Source organism: Mixophyes fleayi, chromosome 6 (genome assembly GCF_038048845.1).
Source record: "Mixophyes fleayi isolate aMixFle1 chromosome 6, aMixFle1.hap1, whole genome shotgun sequence".
NCBI classification, from domain to species: domain Eukaryota; kingdom Metazoa; phylum Chordata; class Amphibia; order Anura; family Limnodynastidae; genus Mixophyes; species Mixophyes fleayi.
The window spans coordinates 86,019,063-86,037,276 of NC_134407.1; the positions used below are offsets into that span (position 1 = coordinate 86,019,063).

Sequence of the window (18,214 nt, forward strand, 5' to 3'; positions counted from 1 at the left end):
TAAGCATTCATTTTGGTCTCCTCCCTCTTAGTTTGTCCTTGTTACTCTAATATTTACTTTACTTAAATTTTCTTACCTAGGCTAGGTGTATATTTAGGAACATAGAACATATTTCTAGAGGAAATTTAGCTCCACAAATGCAATCACCAGATGTCTCTGTTTAAAGACAATTTAGCTGATAGCAACATTTTGAAGGGGCTCATAACATTTCTAGGAAGAGACACTTGCCTTATCTGCTCACTGCTCTGGGCTTCCTGCTCAGAGAGGAATGGAACATCAGATTTCCCTTCCCGTATGGGCACTATTTAATTTTGGAGTCCTTGAATAGCAGCTCAAGTGCACGGCCTTCTGGGGCTTCAAATGCTGATGGGTCCCCTCAGCTCCCAGGCACTACAAAAGCTGTTATGCTTTATACCCCACTATTATTCCCAGAGTGCTCTCTGTATTAGGATTAGCTGATGATGATTGCAAGACAATATTACTTTTGTCTCTCTGCAGTTTCACTCTAATAGTTGCTTTACATTGTGTAATATATATTGTATATATAGTTTTCACATATTTGTTTTTAATAAGAATGACCAGAGGTTAGTCAGCATGACACTATGCAGTTGCAAAATATATGATTACCTTCTTAGGTATTGTTGTTTAGGTTACATTATTGCAAAACAATTCTTTATATTGACATTGTTATTCAGTGATGGGACAATTTCCACCACAAATGTAGCTAGGCCATATTTATGATATATTAGCTTGTGTTGGACTGTACAGACTTTAGCAACACTTTGAGGGTGTTGCCTTCACGTGTAAGTTTATATGGTAATTATAAAGAGATAGTGAATAGGATTTTATAAGGAAGTATTTAAATATGACTAAATGATATGCCTATATTTATAAGATGATGAAACTGTTTCAAACCTTTTGAAACATTGTTTAATGTTAAGAAGCACTTGGAGTCTGGAAATTCAGATTTGGACATAGATGTCTATGCACTGTGACAAGATAGTATTGGGGTTACCACATACATGTCAACTTTTGAGATCCCCCTTCCGGGAGGAGAAATATCATTGGCGATTTTTTGGGGTGTGGTCAAATGGGACATGTTACATGGCCCAGCCTCCTAAGCGGTCAGAATCATTTTATCCTTTTATCCTATTACAGAGGGAGGCAGGGCCATAATGATGCCCAAATCACGTCACTTAGCCCCACCCCCTCTATTTAACTTACTAAACTGGCTGGGATCCGGAAGGTTGTTCTGCTCTCCTGGGAGTCCCGGAAGATTCCCAGAAACTAGGAGTAGGCAATTATGGGTTACCATCCTCTGGGGTGGACGGTTGCACTTCAGTTAGATTAATCACACAAATAGAGTGTTTCAGGTTCAATAGCCTCAGCTTGTTTTATTCACCAGCTTGCAAATGGAACAAAATATAAACAAGATAATAGCCGTCTGACTACTAACTAATATAGAAGTATTCCCTCTCTAGAGTGAGGGCCTATTGTCCCCCACTTAAACCAAACAAGGGAACTCACAGAGCAAAGTTGTAGTTTGTCTCAGGAACCATCTGACCTCCTCCCCAGACAGTGACAAAGTGATTAGAGCTGCAGCCTTTTACAGGCAGCACACAGGTGCAACTCCTAATTACTCTGCTCTGAAACCTACACTGGGAAGCTTTTCCCACACATCTAAACAATCTCTCTGGTGGTTTAAAATACAAATGAAAGGAATCTAGGACTTAAATACCTATCATTCACTTCTTTTCCAGTACTTCTGTCACAGTACATATAGGGCCAAATCTAATAGAGATCCTACCCAACAGGAGGTCCAACAAAGTGTGGATCAGCCAGTTTAAATTTTGCATACACACATGATTACATTATAAAATAAATAAACAACTATTAACAGTATACTCATTAATATAAATATGGATTTTCAAACATATTTTTTTTTACATTCAATACATAAATCTTGATGCTTACATGCAATGAGTTTTTATAGTCTATGTTACCTGCATTCACATGTTCTGGGCTAGATAGTGGAACGCATATATGTAGTATTTAAAACAAAGACTATGACTTATCAGTCATCACTATCAGTCAGCACTTGAGAAGTGTGTCCATTAGACTAAACACAGTTAAAATCATGCGGGTGAGTGACTTGCCAAAGAACCTATGATCTGTGGATTCCTGGAATTACAGCCAATGGGAGCAGGAAAGGGTTGGGACTTATACACAGTTATAAGTCAGTGCAGAAAGGATATAGTTCTTCCTGCTTCCGGATTCCTCTTGCCCTCCCTGCAATTTCATGGGCTACATTGGGGTTGTAGTTGGTTAGAGTAAGAGAGCAGTGCATATGGTGCTCGGGTGATCTTGTCATAGGTCACTACCCCTCTGTGGTTATGGTGTCATACTATGGTTGGTCCGTATGTTAGTAGGACCATTGGGCCAGTTTTGTATGGTTTATACTGGCGGAGTTAATAGGGGGCGTAGTCTTGCTGTTGGACTTGATCTTAGCACCGGCCAATAGATAAGGTATGATCCTGGGTTGGTGGTACTATGGTCTGACCTTTCCACCTTTATTGGTTTTGCGTTCCTGACTGCCCTGCTCTCGTCCACCTTACAGTCCTATTAGTTTAAATATTAATAAATACCGTCATTCATTCCAACTTTAATTTGGTGTCCGTGTCTTTATTTGGTTTGGTAAAAGGTTATGTCACAGTGTGTGTTATTTGGAGAAAACTTCCCTGCTATGCATTTTAACAGCTGCTCTGTAGCTGGTATAAATTATATGGCTGAAACCAAGCATACTTACGAAAAACTCAGCCTTGAAACGGCTCTGAGGGCAAAGAAGTACACTGTTTTAACTTACAGGTACATTACTATGGATTTGGAGGAATCTCAGGGTTATTTAGATCCATCCACTGCTAACAAACAGTCTGTTTTAAAAGATCAGACTGCATGTATATATCTTTTAAAGACTCATGTGGATGATTTACTAAACAAGGGGTATAAGCTACAACCTGAGGATTTACCTGAGACTATATCAGCAGAAACACTCTGGGACACTCTCACCATATTGAAATCTGAACTTGTGGATAAGGAACCTACAAAAATGATACTTGTCAAGTTGCTTAGGGCTCTGTGGCAACTCTTCTGACAAGACCAGAGACACAATATGGTTTGTGGACTTATGCACATTAAAGGAAACAATTATTTTCGAAACCAACATGGCTGATTCGCTTAAATATGAAGGCATTGAAGACCATAATCAAATCTAACACAACAAATCCAGTCCCATTCTTCAGCAGCACATAGTTTTAACAGGGGATCCCTTATCATTGGGGGTTACCATTTTATTTGCCTTTTCACCTTAATGGTGCTGTAATTTTGCTGAAAGATCCCATGGATTTGCCTGATTGTTGACTGTAGTACCACTAGAAAGGTCTGCATTTCACCTTAAAAATCTTGTGCTGGCTAATAGAATATATTGATATTTTTGTACAGAGTCTATAGCGCAGAAAGTAAATGAGAGTCTGACTGAATAAATTCAATTTTAATCATTAATATGTAATAAATGATTAGAATGTCTTACAACTAACAAGAATATATGTGCTGGGAAACAAATGTTTGGGGTCGAAAAATTAGGTTATGTTTAAGATAAGCAGATCTGTAATAAATACAATAGTGCAGGTGCAAAAGTTAATTGAAAGTCCTTAGAATGTAAGGATAATAACATCCTAAGAAAAAAATGCTTCAAAGCAAGAAAAAACTTTACTACGATAAAAAGTCAGTAAAATGTGAAAAATAATTTTCATATATAGAATATATTTTCTATCATAGTTCTCTATGCATACTGGACTGCAGGACAGTCTTTGATTCTTACCCTTTTCTGTACCTACTGCTTTCCCTGATCCGTAATGGCGAGCTAAAATAACATTGCACTAAACCCTATTCTAGATATTTCCAGTGGTACCTCCCTAACAGTGCAAATAACTATTGCCAGGTGTACTTTATAGACCCTTCACCTTAGTGTTGGGCATGACACATTTCTCTCATTTCCACAATTCCTACTCACTTTTTGGTTATTTTATGGCACAGTATCACCATCTCCACTTAGGTCAGTCAGACATAGTGCAAATGTCATTGTCCAACTATCCCCCCATTTTCACAAAGTTGAAGCTGCTATTTCTATTAGAGGTAAATGGAGATTAAATGAGTCCCTTATCATAAATGTTGGAGGCAATGAATACAAACGGATGCTTTTTGCTGATGATTTGCTGCCATCAGTCTTGAACCCAGTCATTACCCTTCCAAATGAATGAAACAATTTAAAAAAATTGGAGAAACTTTCTAATCTCAAGATTATTTTATTCTAAATCTATTTCGCTTAACATTAATGTATTGACTTCACAATAAGCCAGGGAACAGTAATGTATCCTTCAGCTTCTAAATTGTAGTGCACAATTGGTATCAATTGTTCCTTCCAACTCTGTTATTACCTACCCTAGCTAATACACTTCACATCTATCATATATCTCCGCTATGCATCTACTCAATTTACAGGTTCTCTTTCTCTTATATACTTACACTTCTCTCTAAACTCCTCTTCTGTCTCCATCATCCTTATCCCCTCTCCCTTAATATTACTTTCCCTTCACTATATTCTTCCTCTCTAGTCTGCACATGAACTGTTTTCTTTCCTGCACGAAGTACTCACACCAGCTTATATAAACAGAATTAAACCTCACATCTACAAACATCAATTCTGGTGACATTACACCTAACCCTGGGCACGGTACAATCCCCACTGTCTACTCACGCTCCTTACTCTATCTCAAAACTTTCCATACATCCCGTACTTTCAAATCTGTCAAACTTATCCACATATCTCCCCTACCTTCTCTTCCTTTTTCCCTGTTCTCTGGAACAACATGTCTGTTAATAACAAACTTAAATCAATTAACAATATATTTTTAAATCCCTCCACCTCCTTCCCATTACAGAAACCTGGCTCCCCTCATCTGACATTACATCCCTGCAGCTCTCTCCTATGGGGGACTCTCCATCAGTTATACGCATAGACCTGGAAACATACAAGTTGGAGGAGTAGGAATTCTAGGATGCACCTTTCAAGCCAAACCCTCTGAACTTTTCCTCTCATTCTCTTCCTTTGAAGTTGTCACACATCGCACCAGTTAATCATTCATTCTGGTCTCTGTTCATTAGAGATGAGCGCACTTGGATTTTGTGAATCCGAGCCCATCCGAACCTTTCCGATCCGAGTCGGATCCGAGACAGATCCGGGTATTGGCGCCAAATGAAAACTTGAAACCGAGGCTCTGAGTCATAATCCCGCTGTCGGATCTCGCGATACTCGGATCCTATAAATTCCCCGCTAGTCGCCGCCATCTTCACTCGGCATTGATCAGGGTAGAGGGAGGGTGTGTTAGGTGGTCCTCTGTCCTGGTAGATCTCATGCTGTGCTGTTTAGTTCTGTGCTGTGCTGTTTAGTTCTGTGCTGTGCTGTGCTGTGCTCTGCAGTATCAGTCCAGTGGTGCTGTGTGCTGTGCTCTGTCAATTTTGGGTTCAGTGGTGCTGCTGGGTCCTGTGCTGTGTCCTGTTTAGTCCAGTGGTGCTGTGTCCTGTGCTCTGTGCTTCTAAGGGCATAGTTATTTCCCCATTATTCCCAAGTGTTTTAAAAAATAAAAAAAAGTTATAAAAAGAAATACAAAAAAATAATTAAAAAAAAAATTAATTACAACAAAATTTGCAAAACCAATCCTGCAGTATAAGCCCATTGGTACTGCAATATTACCAAGTTCACACATTCAACAGTAAAAGTCCAGTGGTGCTGTGTGCTGTGCTCTGTCAATTTTGAGTTCAGTGGTGCTGCTGGGTCCTGTGCTGGGTCCTGTTCAGTCCAGTGGTCCAGTGGTCCTGTGTCCTGTGCTCTGTGCTTCTAAGGGCATAGTTATTTCCCCATTATTCCCAAGTGTTTAAAAAATTAAAAAAAAGTTATAAAAAAAATACAAAAAAATAATTAATTTTTTTTTTAATTACAACAAAATTTGCACAACCAATCCTGCAGTATAAGACCATTGGTACTACAATATTACCAAGTTCACACATTCAGCAGTAAAAGTCCAGTGGTACTGCAATATTACAAAGTTCACACATTCTGCAGTATATCAGTCCAGTCCAGTGGTGCTGTGTCCTGTGCTCTGTCCTGCTGAGTTCAGTGGTGCTGCTGGGTCCTGTGCTGTGTCCTGGTCAGTCCAGTGGTGCTGTGTCCTGTGCTCTGTGCTTCTAAGAGCATAGCTATTTACCCATTATTCCCAAGTTTTTAAAAATAAAAAAAAAGTTATAAAAACACACAAAAAAATTAAATTAATAATAATTATAACTAAATTTGCAAAACCAATCCAGCAGTATAAGTCCATTGGTACTGTCTGCAATATTACCAAGTTCACACATTCTGCAGTATCTTGTGCTACATATAATGGAGACCAAAAATTTGGAGGATAAAGTAGGGAAAGATCCAGACCCACTTCCTCCTAATGCTGAAGCTGCTGCCACTAGTCATGACATAGACGATGAAATGCCATCAAAGTCGTCTTCCAAGCCCGATGCCCAATCTCCTAGTACAGGGCATGTAAAATCCAAAAAGCCCAAGTTAAGTAAAAGTAGCAAAAAGAGAAACTTAAAATCATCAGCGGAGAAACGTAAAGTTGGCAATATGCCATTTACGACACGGAGTGGCAAGGAACGGCTTAGGCCCTGGCCCGTGTTCATGACTAGTGGTCCAGCTTCACCCAAGGATCTAAGCCCTCCTCCCCCCCCCTACAAAAAATTAAAGAGAGTTATGCTGTCAGTAACAACAACAAAACAGCAAAGAACTCTGGCTTCTAAACAGATGACATCACAAATCCCCAAGGCGAGTCCAAAGGTGTTGTTGGTTGTGAATCCTGACCTTCCCATCACTGTACGGGAAGAGGTGACTCCATCCAGCATTTGCAGCACGTTCTCTGCATATGCTGGAAGGATCACCCACAGTCCAGTTACAGATTTGGCTAATGAAGGTGTGAATGTTGTACACCGGGAGGAGGATATTGATGTAGCTGGCGCTGAGGAGGATGTTGATGATTATGATGCAGACAGATACCAAATTGCCTTTCTAAATTTCTATTTATATTCTAGATTATATAACGGCTGAATAGTTTTCTATTTTACTCCTAGTGGAGAGGGGATCTGATGCAGACAGATACCAAACTGCCTTTGTCCATTTCTTTGTATATTTGAACTTCTAGTTCTACAGTCTATGCAGGCTGCTTTTTTTATATTCAACTACAAGTGTAGGGCAGGGGGGGCATAGATAGCCACCAAAGTAACGTGGTCCATTTAATTTCACTTTCTAGCTCCACAGTCTGTGCAGCCTGCTTTTTTTATCTTCAAAGTATTTACAAGCCTTGCAATCTAAATTAACTAGAGGTAGTGACGTGGTAGAACTCCAAAAGGCAGTTTGGAAGCCCCTGTACAAACTGGCTCTATTTTACCTGAGTTGTCCCCCCTCCAGTGTGTACTCGGAAAGAGTTTTTAGTGCAGCGGGGAACCTGGTCAGTGAGTGGAGGAGGTTGCTTCCTCACAATGTTAAAAAAATGATGTTTATAAAAATGAATAATCAATTCCTCAATGAAGTACAAAACTGCCCTCCAGATAGTACAGAGGGACCTGTGGTTGTGGAGTCCAGCGGGGACGAATTGATAATGTGTGAGGAGGAGGAAGTACACACTGTAGGGGGAGAGGAATCAGAGGTTGAGGATGAGGATGACATCTTTCCTCAGTAGAGCCTGTTTAGTTTGTACAGGGAGAGATGAATTGTTTTTTTGGTGTGGGGGCCCAAACAAACCAATCATTTCAGCCACAGTTGTTTGGTAGGCCCTGTTGCTGAAATGATTGGTTTGATAAAGTGTTCATGTCCTATTTCAACAACATAAGGGTGGGTGGGAGGGCCCAAGGACAATTCCATCTTGCAACTATTTTTTTGGCATTATGTGACCATTCAACAGTCGTTTGCCATGTTCAAAAAGTAAAAGAAAATGCCAACAAATTCAATAAATTAAATCAAAAGTTAAATGCCCTGTCATTATTTAAAACAAGAGGTTTTGACGTGCTAGAATTAGTGTAGTGTTAAAATGTTATAAACACTACACTTGGAACTTGGAGGAGGTATTGTGGCCCCGGTATCAAATTGTGTACCGGGGCCACCCCACTACGCAGTCCAGATACTTGTTTGGTGGAATTCTGACCAGTTGAGGGTGTATTTATTGTATTGTGGCCCCGGTATCAAATTGGGTACCGGGCCACCCCACTACGCAGTCCAGATACTTGTTTGGTGGAATTCTGACCAGTTGAGGGTGTATTTATTTTATTGTGGCCCCGGTATCAAATTGGGTACTGGGGCCACCCCACTACGCAGTCCAGATACTTGTTTGGTGGAATTCTGACCAGTTGAGGGTTTTATTATTATATTGTGGGGACCACTCTATACCACACTACCACTCTATACCACTCTATTTAATACTTTAATTCTATTTAATACTTTAATTCTATTACTAATTCCCATAAAGAGGAACTGCTGCTTCTATTTATTACTTTAATTCTATTAGTAGTTACCATAAAGAGGAACAAATTAAACAAATTTTACCAAAAGTATAATATGACTTACAAACACTACACTTGAAAGATGGTGCCTTTAAATAAAAAAGTCAGTCTTCATTGCACGACTATGTGCAACAGGGACAGTTTTTTGGTTTACAAAGTCAACCAATAACACTTCGACCCTGTCTGTCTTTAACATACTTGATGGGATCTCAATGATGAATGCTCTGTACCATGGTTGGAGGATGTATTGTGGCCCCGGTACCAAATTGGGTACCGGGGCCACTCCACTATGAAGTCCAGATAGAGGTGTATCAGATATTAAACAACGTTGACTGTTGCTGCAAAATTTTTAAATAATATTGTGGGGAACACTACACTACGCAGTCCATAAACTTTTTGGGTGGAATTCAGACCCGTTGAGCTATTTTTAATAATATTGTGGCCCCGGTAAAAAATTGTGTACCGGGGCCACCCCACTACACAGTCCAGAACCTTTTTTTTTGGAATTCAGACCCGTGGAGGGTTTTTTAATTATATTGTAGGGACCACTCCTCTACGCAGTCCAGATACATTTATTGGTGCGATTCATACAAGATCAGGGTTTTAATTTATAATGTGGTGACCCACTCCTCTACGCAGTCCAGGTACATTTTTTGGTGCGATTCAGACCAGTTGATGGTTTTCTTATTATATATATTGTGGTGACCACTCCTCTACGCAGTCCAGATACATTTATTGGTGCGATTCATACAAGTTCAGGGTTTTAATTTATAATGTGGTGACCCACTCCTCTACGCAGTCCAGGTACATTTTTTGGTGCGATTCAGACCAGTTGATGGTTTTCTTATTATATATATTGTGGTGACCACTCCTCTACGCAGTCCAGATACATTTATTGGTGCGATTCATACAAGATCAGGGTTTTAATTTATAATGTGGTGACCCACTCCTCTACGCAGTCCAGGTACATTTTTTGGTGCGATTCAGACCAGTTGATGGTTTTCTTATTATATATATTGTGGTGACCACTCCTCTACGCAGTCCAGATACATTTATTGGTGCGATTCATACAAGTTCAGGGTTTTAATTTATAATGTGGTGACCCACTCCTCTACGCAGTCCAGGTACATTTTTTGGTGCGATTCAGACCAGTTGATGGTTTTCTTATTATATATATTGTGGTGACCACTCCTCTACGCAGTCCAGATACATTTATTGGTGCGATTCATACAAGTTCAGGGTTTTTAATTTATATTGTGGTGACCCACTCCTTTACGCAGTCCAGGTACATTTTTTGGTGCGATTCAGACCAGTTGATGGTTTTCTTATTATATATATTGTGGTGACCACTCCTCTACGCAGTCCAGATACATTTATTGGTGCGATTCATACAAGTTCAGGGTTTTTAATTTATATTGTGATGACCACTCCTCTACGCAGTCCAGATACATTTATTGGTGCGAATCATACAAGTTCAGGGTTTTTAATTTATATTGTAGTGACCACTCCTCTACGCAGTCCAGATACATTTATTGGTGCGAATCATACAAGTTCAGGGTTTTTAAATTATATTGTGGTGACCCACTCCTCTACGCAGTCCAGGTACATTTTTTGGTGCAATTAAGACCAGTTGATGGTTTTCTTATTATATTGTGGGGACCACTCCACTACGCAGTCCAGAAAGATACCTCGTTGCAACGTTTTGGACTAATAACTATATTGTGAGGTGTTCAGAATACACTGTAAATTAGTGGAAATGCTTGTTATTGAATGTTATTGAGGTTAATAATAGCGTAGGAGTGAAAATAAGCCCAAAAACTTGATTTTTGAACTTTTTATGCTTTTTTCAAAAAAAATCCGAATCCAAAACCTTAAATCCGAACCAAAACATTTCGGCAGGTGTTTTGCGAAACAAATCCAAACCCAAAGCATCGCGAAAATCCGAATCCAAAACACAAAACACGAGACACCAAAAGTCGCCGTGCACATCCCTACTGTTCATACCTGTTTCCCTTGGTTTTAACTACCTACATTCACTTGTTGGTCTGAACTGAGCATGTGTACACATGGTCTTTTCAAAACTTCCTGCATTCACTTGATTGACTAATTGCCTGTCAGCCCTGTCTATTTAAAGCACCTGCCTCCCTACTATGGTGCTAGATCTTCAGGTCTCCTTACCTGTTAGGACGTCTCTTTCTCTGGCTCCTGTTTACTGCTTCTACCTCGCTATTCATTAGATTCAGCAACCATGCTGAACATCGTTGCGCATCACCTCTGATCCTGCTCCAGGGCTTCCATCTCATCAGGACATCAGCTCTTCACCATCCTGAAGCCTGTTGCTCTCTTGTGTACTTCTGTATCACCTCCACAGTGAATATGCTGCTGCCACTCTGCAGATTGTATGCATCACCTCTGATCCTGCTCCAGGGCTTCCAGCTCATCAGGACCTCAGCGCTTCATCATCCTTCAGCTATTACTCTCCTGTGTACACCTGTATCTTCTCCGCAGCCAAGATGTTGCCGCCACTCTGCAGATCATTGCGCATCCTGCTCCAGGGCTTCCAGCTCATCAGGACCTCAGCGCTCTGACATATCCACATCACCACCTTTATCTCCTGTCCATCCATTTAGTCTCCTTAATTGCCCGCCTAGTGGGGCGCGACCTGTGGTTAGAGGCCCCTAAGTCCATATCCACTTGTAGGGATCCCTGGTGAAAACCTCTCTTCCGTTAGACTCCACATATCTCTGGGGGAAGTATCCACCTGAACAGACTTCGAGGCCCATCCTGACTCTGAATCTGTGACGGTATGATCTGGCCACAAAAAGGCTGTACCCCGATTGTGAGCCCTCCGCCAAGGATATGTTACAACACCTTATTGGCTGAGTTGAACAGCTAGATGCCACTCAACTCCAGCTTCTCCAGTGTCTGCAAGCCCAAGCTGCTCGCTTGGACTCCCTACAAGCTGCCCTGTCAGCTTCCCAGCCTTCTGCTGCCTCTGAACCCTCTGCTCCTGCTTCGGCTGCTACATCTACTTCGATACATTTACCATCACCCCAAAAGTTTGATGGTGACACACGCTTCTGTCGGGGATTCTTGAATCAATCTTCTATCCAATTTGAGCTCCTCCCACAGAATTTCACCACGGATCACTCCAAAGTTGCCTACATTGTCTCATACCTCTCTGGCCAGGCTCTAGCATGAGACTCCCCACTTTGGGAGAGGGATGATCCTATTCTTCGTGTTTGTGCGGCTTTCATTTCAGCTTTTCTGAAAATTTTTGATGATCAAGGTCGTGTTTCCTCAGCCACTTTCAGTATACTCAGACTCCACCAAGGTTCTCGTACCCTCACCCAGTACATGATTTAGTTCCGTACTCTTTCCTCAGAATTATGGTGGAACAATGAAGCCCTTGTCGCTGCCTTCTAGCAAGGTCTCGCTGATCGAACAAAAGATGTATTGGCCTCTCAAGAATTGCCTACGACTTTGGATGCTCTGATTTCCCTCTGTCATCGGGTGGACATTCGCTGCTGGGCCAGGACCTCTGAGAAAGAGCCCTCTCAGCGCTCCTCCTTGAAACTAGCACCCCGTTTTTAGCCTCTTTGTACTCTCAATGAGCCTATGCATCTGGGGCGCTCCCGACTTTCTCCTGAAGAAAGACAAAGAAGGATTTCTAATAATCTTTGTACTTATTGTACCAAACCTGGACACTTGCTGGCATCCTGTCAAAAAAACACCAGGAAGACGCCAAACCCTAACCTGTTCTCCGTAGGTCAGGTTAGGGACATTTAAATCCTCCCCTAAACTAGATAATGCTTCAATCTGTGCCATTCCTTTTACCCTTCATGAACTGTCTGTACAGCAAAACATTTCAGCCCTCATAGATTTTGAACCAGCGTGATATTTCATTTCTCACTCCTTAGTATAATATTTGTCTCTACCCACCTCTTCTTTACCCTGACTGTGGTTCTCATGGCCATTGATGGTAGTCGAATCTCCAGCGGTACTATTCTACAACAAACTGAGCCTTTGACCATCCAAATAAGAGCCTTGCTTTCTGAGAAGATCTAATTTTTTGTCCTGGCACAAACCACTAGTCCAGTTATTCTGGACCTACCCTGGTTCCAGCAGCATTCTCCTCAGATCGATTGGATCCATTCTCAAATACTAGCCTGGGGACTCACCTGCCATTCTTGTTGTCTCGCATAGGTGAAACTGCTATTTGCCTCCTCCACTTGTTCTAAGACCCCCAAGGATTTGGGGATTTGGAAGTTTGCTTCCTTTGCGGATGTGTTCAACAAGGGCAGGTCAGGAGTTTTACCTCCACATCGCCCTTGGGACTGTCCCATTGATCTTCTTCCCAGTTTAGACTCCTCCCAGGGGTTGAGTTTGCCCTCTGTTGGTTCCAGAATCTCAGGCTATGACAGAATATGTCAGTGAGAATGTCCAGCGGGGTTTTATCTGGCCCTCCAGCTCGCCAGCTGACACTAGGTTTTGTTTTGAAAAAAGAAAAACGGTACCCTACGTCCTTGTATTGACTATGGGGTCTTAACTCCATCACCCTCAAAAATAGATATCCTATTACATTGATGAAAGAACTCTTCGATCGCATTAAACGAGCCCGAATTTTTACTTAACTTGACCTTAGAAATGCTTACAACTAGATCAGAATCCGTGAGGGAGATATGTGGAAGACCACCTTCAACACCAGAGATGGATATTATGAATACTTGGCAATGCCCTTTGGTCTCAGTAATGCTCCAGTTGAATTTCAGAGTTTCACAATAAAATTTTCAGAGACTTTTCTACTCCTCAGTGGTGATTTACTTGGACGATATTTTAATCTTTTCCCAAGACTTGTCCTCCCACTGTCATCATGTGGCTGAAGTAAATTCCAGACTCTGGACTAAGCAACTGTACTGTGAGCTTGAAAACTGTGTATTCAAGACCGCTTAAACATCTTTCCTGGGTTATATTGTCTCCAGAGACAGTCTGCAAATGGACACCGAATAAGTTTGAGCCATCATCGATTGGCCTATCCCCTCAGGACCAAAGGCCATTCAACGGTTTCTGGAGTTTGCCAACTACTACAGACAATTTATCTGCAACTACTCTTCCATTGTGGCTCCCATCATTGCTCTGACCCAGAAAGGAGCCGACACCAAGATCTGGTCTCCAAAATACCATATCCGCATTCACCACCCTTAAGGATGCATTTTCTATGGCTCCTCTTCTTAGACAGCCCAACACCTCTCTGCCCTTTTTTGTCGTGGTAGACACCTCATCAGTAGGAGTTGGGCAGTTCTATTTCAGAACTTTCTGCAGAGAAACAATTTCATCCATGTGCCTTCTTTTTCACGCAATTTTCTGCCAGCAGAGAAAAACTATTTGTCACGGGCACTGGGAGTTTTACCCAGAATTCACCAGGTGTAGCTACACTTACCAGAAGTGCGGACCTCTGGGTAGTGTGGTGAATCAGTGGGACCATACAGTAGAATAAAGGAAAGGAATGTCAATAGTATAAATGCTGAGTCTTGGCACCGTGGAACTGTGATGGTACAGCAGTTTAGTAAACAGGAAAAAATAAGGAAAGAGTCCAAGGGCTAGATTTACTATCAGGCGTGTTTGTAAATCCGCCGACTTTCGGCGGATTTGGCGGCGGTTTAGCCATCGCCGGATTTACTAAGGCTAAACCCGCCGTCCAAACGGCCAAAAATGATGTTTCCAAACCCGCCTCTGTATACATCGCCATGACGGTTTCAACAATGTTCAACATACAAACAGCCGGATTTACTATTAGGGGGTTTATAAAGCCGCCGGAAAACCGCCATTCAAAAGACCAAAATGAAAGCGCTGCTTGTGAGCGGCGTGATGGTTCAAACAGTGTGCTGTTTCAGGTATTTTGCCAATCAGACCATAAGAGAAAGGCCTATTTCATGTCCAATGACCCATTAGGACTGTGTATAGAAAATGGGCAAAGTGTCATGAAATTTCAGGCTACTGTTTTTTTTTTTTTTCCATTATTTTTTCACCCAGTATGATTGCATAGTAAAATCTCATTTCACCTTTCCTTTTCTAGTTGTTTTGCACTTTCCAAAAAACCACTAGAATACTGTTGCCTCAAAGAAACTAGGATGGGAATTGTTGCATTACATAGTTAACCCTTATTTTAATGCTAATGCAATCCACATGTGAAAAATGTTTTTTCTGCCTGAAGCAATCACAGACAATCACCGTCTATTGCCCAGCAGTTAATCATGATGCTTACAAAAAGGGCCCCTCATTATTTGGCAGGTGTGGGGTTGTTGGAGAATGGCTTTTGCAGGTAATGTGGTGCATTCTTGCCGGTGTATGTTTGCAGCTTTTTACCTGATGGAGGCAGAAAGGCGCCAGGAGGAGGAGGATGAACAGCAGTTGGCATCTGTTCCGCGGAGCCTGCAAAGACCCTGCACTCCACGTGCATTTCCAGTGCGTTTGAATCTGGAGTCTTTGGCTGATGTGGAGGTAGTACAAATGTTTTGCCTCAATCGTACTAACCTCATGGCACTGTATGAGCAAGTGAAGGATGATTTGGAGCCTACAACCAGCCGCTCTAATGCAGTGTCAGGACTACACAAACTACTGTGTGCAGTTCACTTTTTGGCAACAGGTTCCTTTCAATCTGTGTCCTCCAGAGTGATTGGCATAACGCAGCCGACATTTTCAAGGCATTTTGGACAGGTTTTAGGTGCCCTTAAAAGAGTGTGCCCTAGCTATATCAGCTTCCCCAGCCAGGAGTCACAGTGGCATGAGCTCAAGGGAGCTTTCTATAGGGTCGCAGGTATCCCTAATGTAATGGGTGCAATAGATTGCACTCATATTGCCCTGAGACCACCTCACCACAGGGCAGAGGTTTTTGTTAATCGCCATCATTACCACTCCCTGAATGTGCAGGTTGTCTGCGATGCTAACCAGCGTATATTGAGTGTTGTTGCAGGCTATCCTGGGTCATGTCATGATGCCTTTATCCTGAGACAGTCTACCCTTTATGCCAAATTTGAAAGTGGTGAAATGCCGGAGGGATGGCTTTTGGGTATGTACTTTGCATGTTTTATATATCCCTTATCCTTGCTCAAATGGACTCACATATGCTAACTGCTGTACAACATGCTCAAAGTAAATGGGAGCTAACATTTTACTTTTATTGCAGGAGATTCAGGATATGGGTGTCGCTCCTGGCTCATGACTCCTCTGCTGCATCCTCAGACTCCTGCACAGCACCAATACAATGAGGCACACATAACCACTAGAGGTATCATAGAACGTACGTTTGGACTCTTGAAAACCAGGTTCAGGTGCCTTGATAAATCTGGTGGGGTGCTTATGTATGCACCTGAAAAGGTATCTGAGATTGTCCTGGCTTGCTGTCTGCTGCATAACCTGGCTTTACATCAACTTACCCCACCGATTATTGCAGTAGACAGTGAAGAAGAAGGGGTACGTGTCACATCTGGTGATGTGCAGAGCACAGAGGGCGGAAGGGAGATTAGAGACCGTCTAATTGCAAACTACTTTACGTGTAAGTACATAGTATGAAAAACATTTTTTGCTACAAAATGTGTTTTATGTGAGTGCAATTTTAGTATTTTATTTTAAATGTTTTGTAAATTGGAACCTTTAAAAACAGGATAGTGTGTACTCCTCATGTGGTAAATATGAACATCCCTGGAATGTGACAGTCAGAGGTCAATGTTTAAGTGAAATTAGTGCATAGTTGTTAAAAAATCAGTATACTCTTGTTTAATGTGCAGAAAAGAAAGACTGACACAATAGAAATTTAACTGCATTTATTGCAGAACAGAATAAATAAAAACGTATTATGGTTATAGAAACTTGACAAAACATTAATAAATAACAAACATTGTGCTAGCGATGCCTTTTTGCAGGCATATCGCTATGCTTGGTGGCACTCTCTCCCCTCCCTCGCCCACCCCTGGTGCGAGCACCTCTCCTTGGAGGAGTACTCTGTAGAGATGTGGTAGGCGTACTAGCGGCACTGGTGGAGGCCGATGAAAAAGGGGCCGGCAAGCGGGCAATCAGTTCCTGCTGGAGTTGGCCTGCCAGCCGGATAACATTGGCATTCCCCTCGCGAATGGAGGAATGCATGGCGTCCACAGACCCAGACATTTGGGCCAGCTGCACATTCGTCTGCTCCAAAGCGCTTGCCAGCCGGTTTATTGCAGCAGGGATTTGGCTCATGGAGCGGTGTATTCGCCTCAACTGGGCCGCAATTTGTGACATGTGCCCAGTTTGCCTGTCCATGAACAATGTCTGTTGCTGCTGGAATGCGCCAATAGACAGCGCCATTTCTCTGGCTGGGTCCATAGTTTCAGGTGCAGGTTGGTGGTGTGATGGTTCAGCAGGGGCAGGTGAAACTTCCTGGAGGCCAGACACAGGGGCATCCACTGTTACCAGGGTGATGGTCGTTTGATCCTCTGGCTCAGGGGACATTTCCAGGGACTCCGCCTGAGGTGGCTGGTATGAAGAGGGCCCTGTGTATGAAAAATGATGGTAAGTATATAGTATATAATATGTTTGTATATTGCATTCTGAACACTGGATAGGAAAGAATATTCTTTAGCAACTACAGATTCTTTCACAATGTTTGCATTCCTGATTTCTAGTCCTATGCTACCTGCTTACGGATGCACTTATTATCCTTTTAATACCCATTATCCTTTGGACTGTGTAGTACATGCTGGGTTATTTTGACTAAACTGCATGCTATAAAAAGTGGAGATGTTGCCGATAGCAACCAATCAGATTGTAGCTGTCATTTAGTTGAATGCAATAAATAAAGTAAAGGTATATTCTGATGGGTTTCTATAGGCAACATATCAGTTTAGTAAAATGTAGCCCTAACTTCTCATTGCAAACAATAAAAAGTAAAAAAAAAACCATTGACAGCAACATTTGCACAGAAAATCAAGTAACTCCATTATTTCTCTCCTAAACAGAAATCACGCACCTGCTTGCTCGTCTGTGCCCGAATCTCTCGCTGAAGGTGGAGGTGTAGGTCTGGCACTGGGACTGAACTGCGGTCCTGGCGATTCTGGATGTATTAGAAAAAGCATACAATGTATTTCCAGAAAAAAACAATTTCCAAATATACTGTTTATTGCACAAATGTGTTTGCAATTTTTGTATTTTTTTTACTATGAGAAAAAAAAAACTTTACAAACTATTAGAGGCAAAAATACACTTTGCAAAACCACAAAAAAAAAAAAAAATGTTTGCAAAGAAAAAAGCAGTTTTAAAAAGAGAAAAGCAGTTTTAAAAAGAAAAAAGCAGTTTTAAAAAGAAAAAAGCAGTTTTAAAAAGAGAAAAGCAGTTTTAAAAAGAAAAAAGCAGTTTTAAAAAGAAAAAAACATTTAAAATACTGTTAGGGTAAAAAAACCAAATAACTCACCAACTACTTGGCCAAAAGAGGGCGAATCGGTGTCCTGCACATTTATGCCCTCCTACAATTTCAGCCGGCATTATCTGGCGCAGCTCCTCCTCGTACGTGGTGTACTCCATACGA

General features: G+C 41.6%; 1 protein-coding gene across 1 annotated transcript; it reads right to left on the reverse strand.

Annotated features, from left to right (window-relative positions):
• Positions 1–16,523: 16,523 nt before the first annotated feature.
• Positions 16,524–17,908, reverse strand: LOC142160323 (uncharacterized). Its single transcript, XM_075215247.1, has 2 exons — positions 17,660–17,908; positions 16,524–17,183 (listed from the first exon to the last, which is right to left on the reverse strand). Exons 1-2 carry the CDS (start codon positions 17,763–17,765, stop codon positions 16,558–16,560), a joined length of 732 nt encoding a protein of 243 aa, XP_075071348.1. The 5' UTR covers positions 17,766–17,908; the 3' UTR covers positions 16,524–16,557.
• Positions 17,909–18,214: the final 306 nt, after the last annotated feature.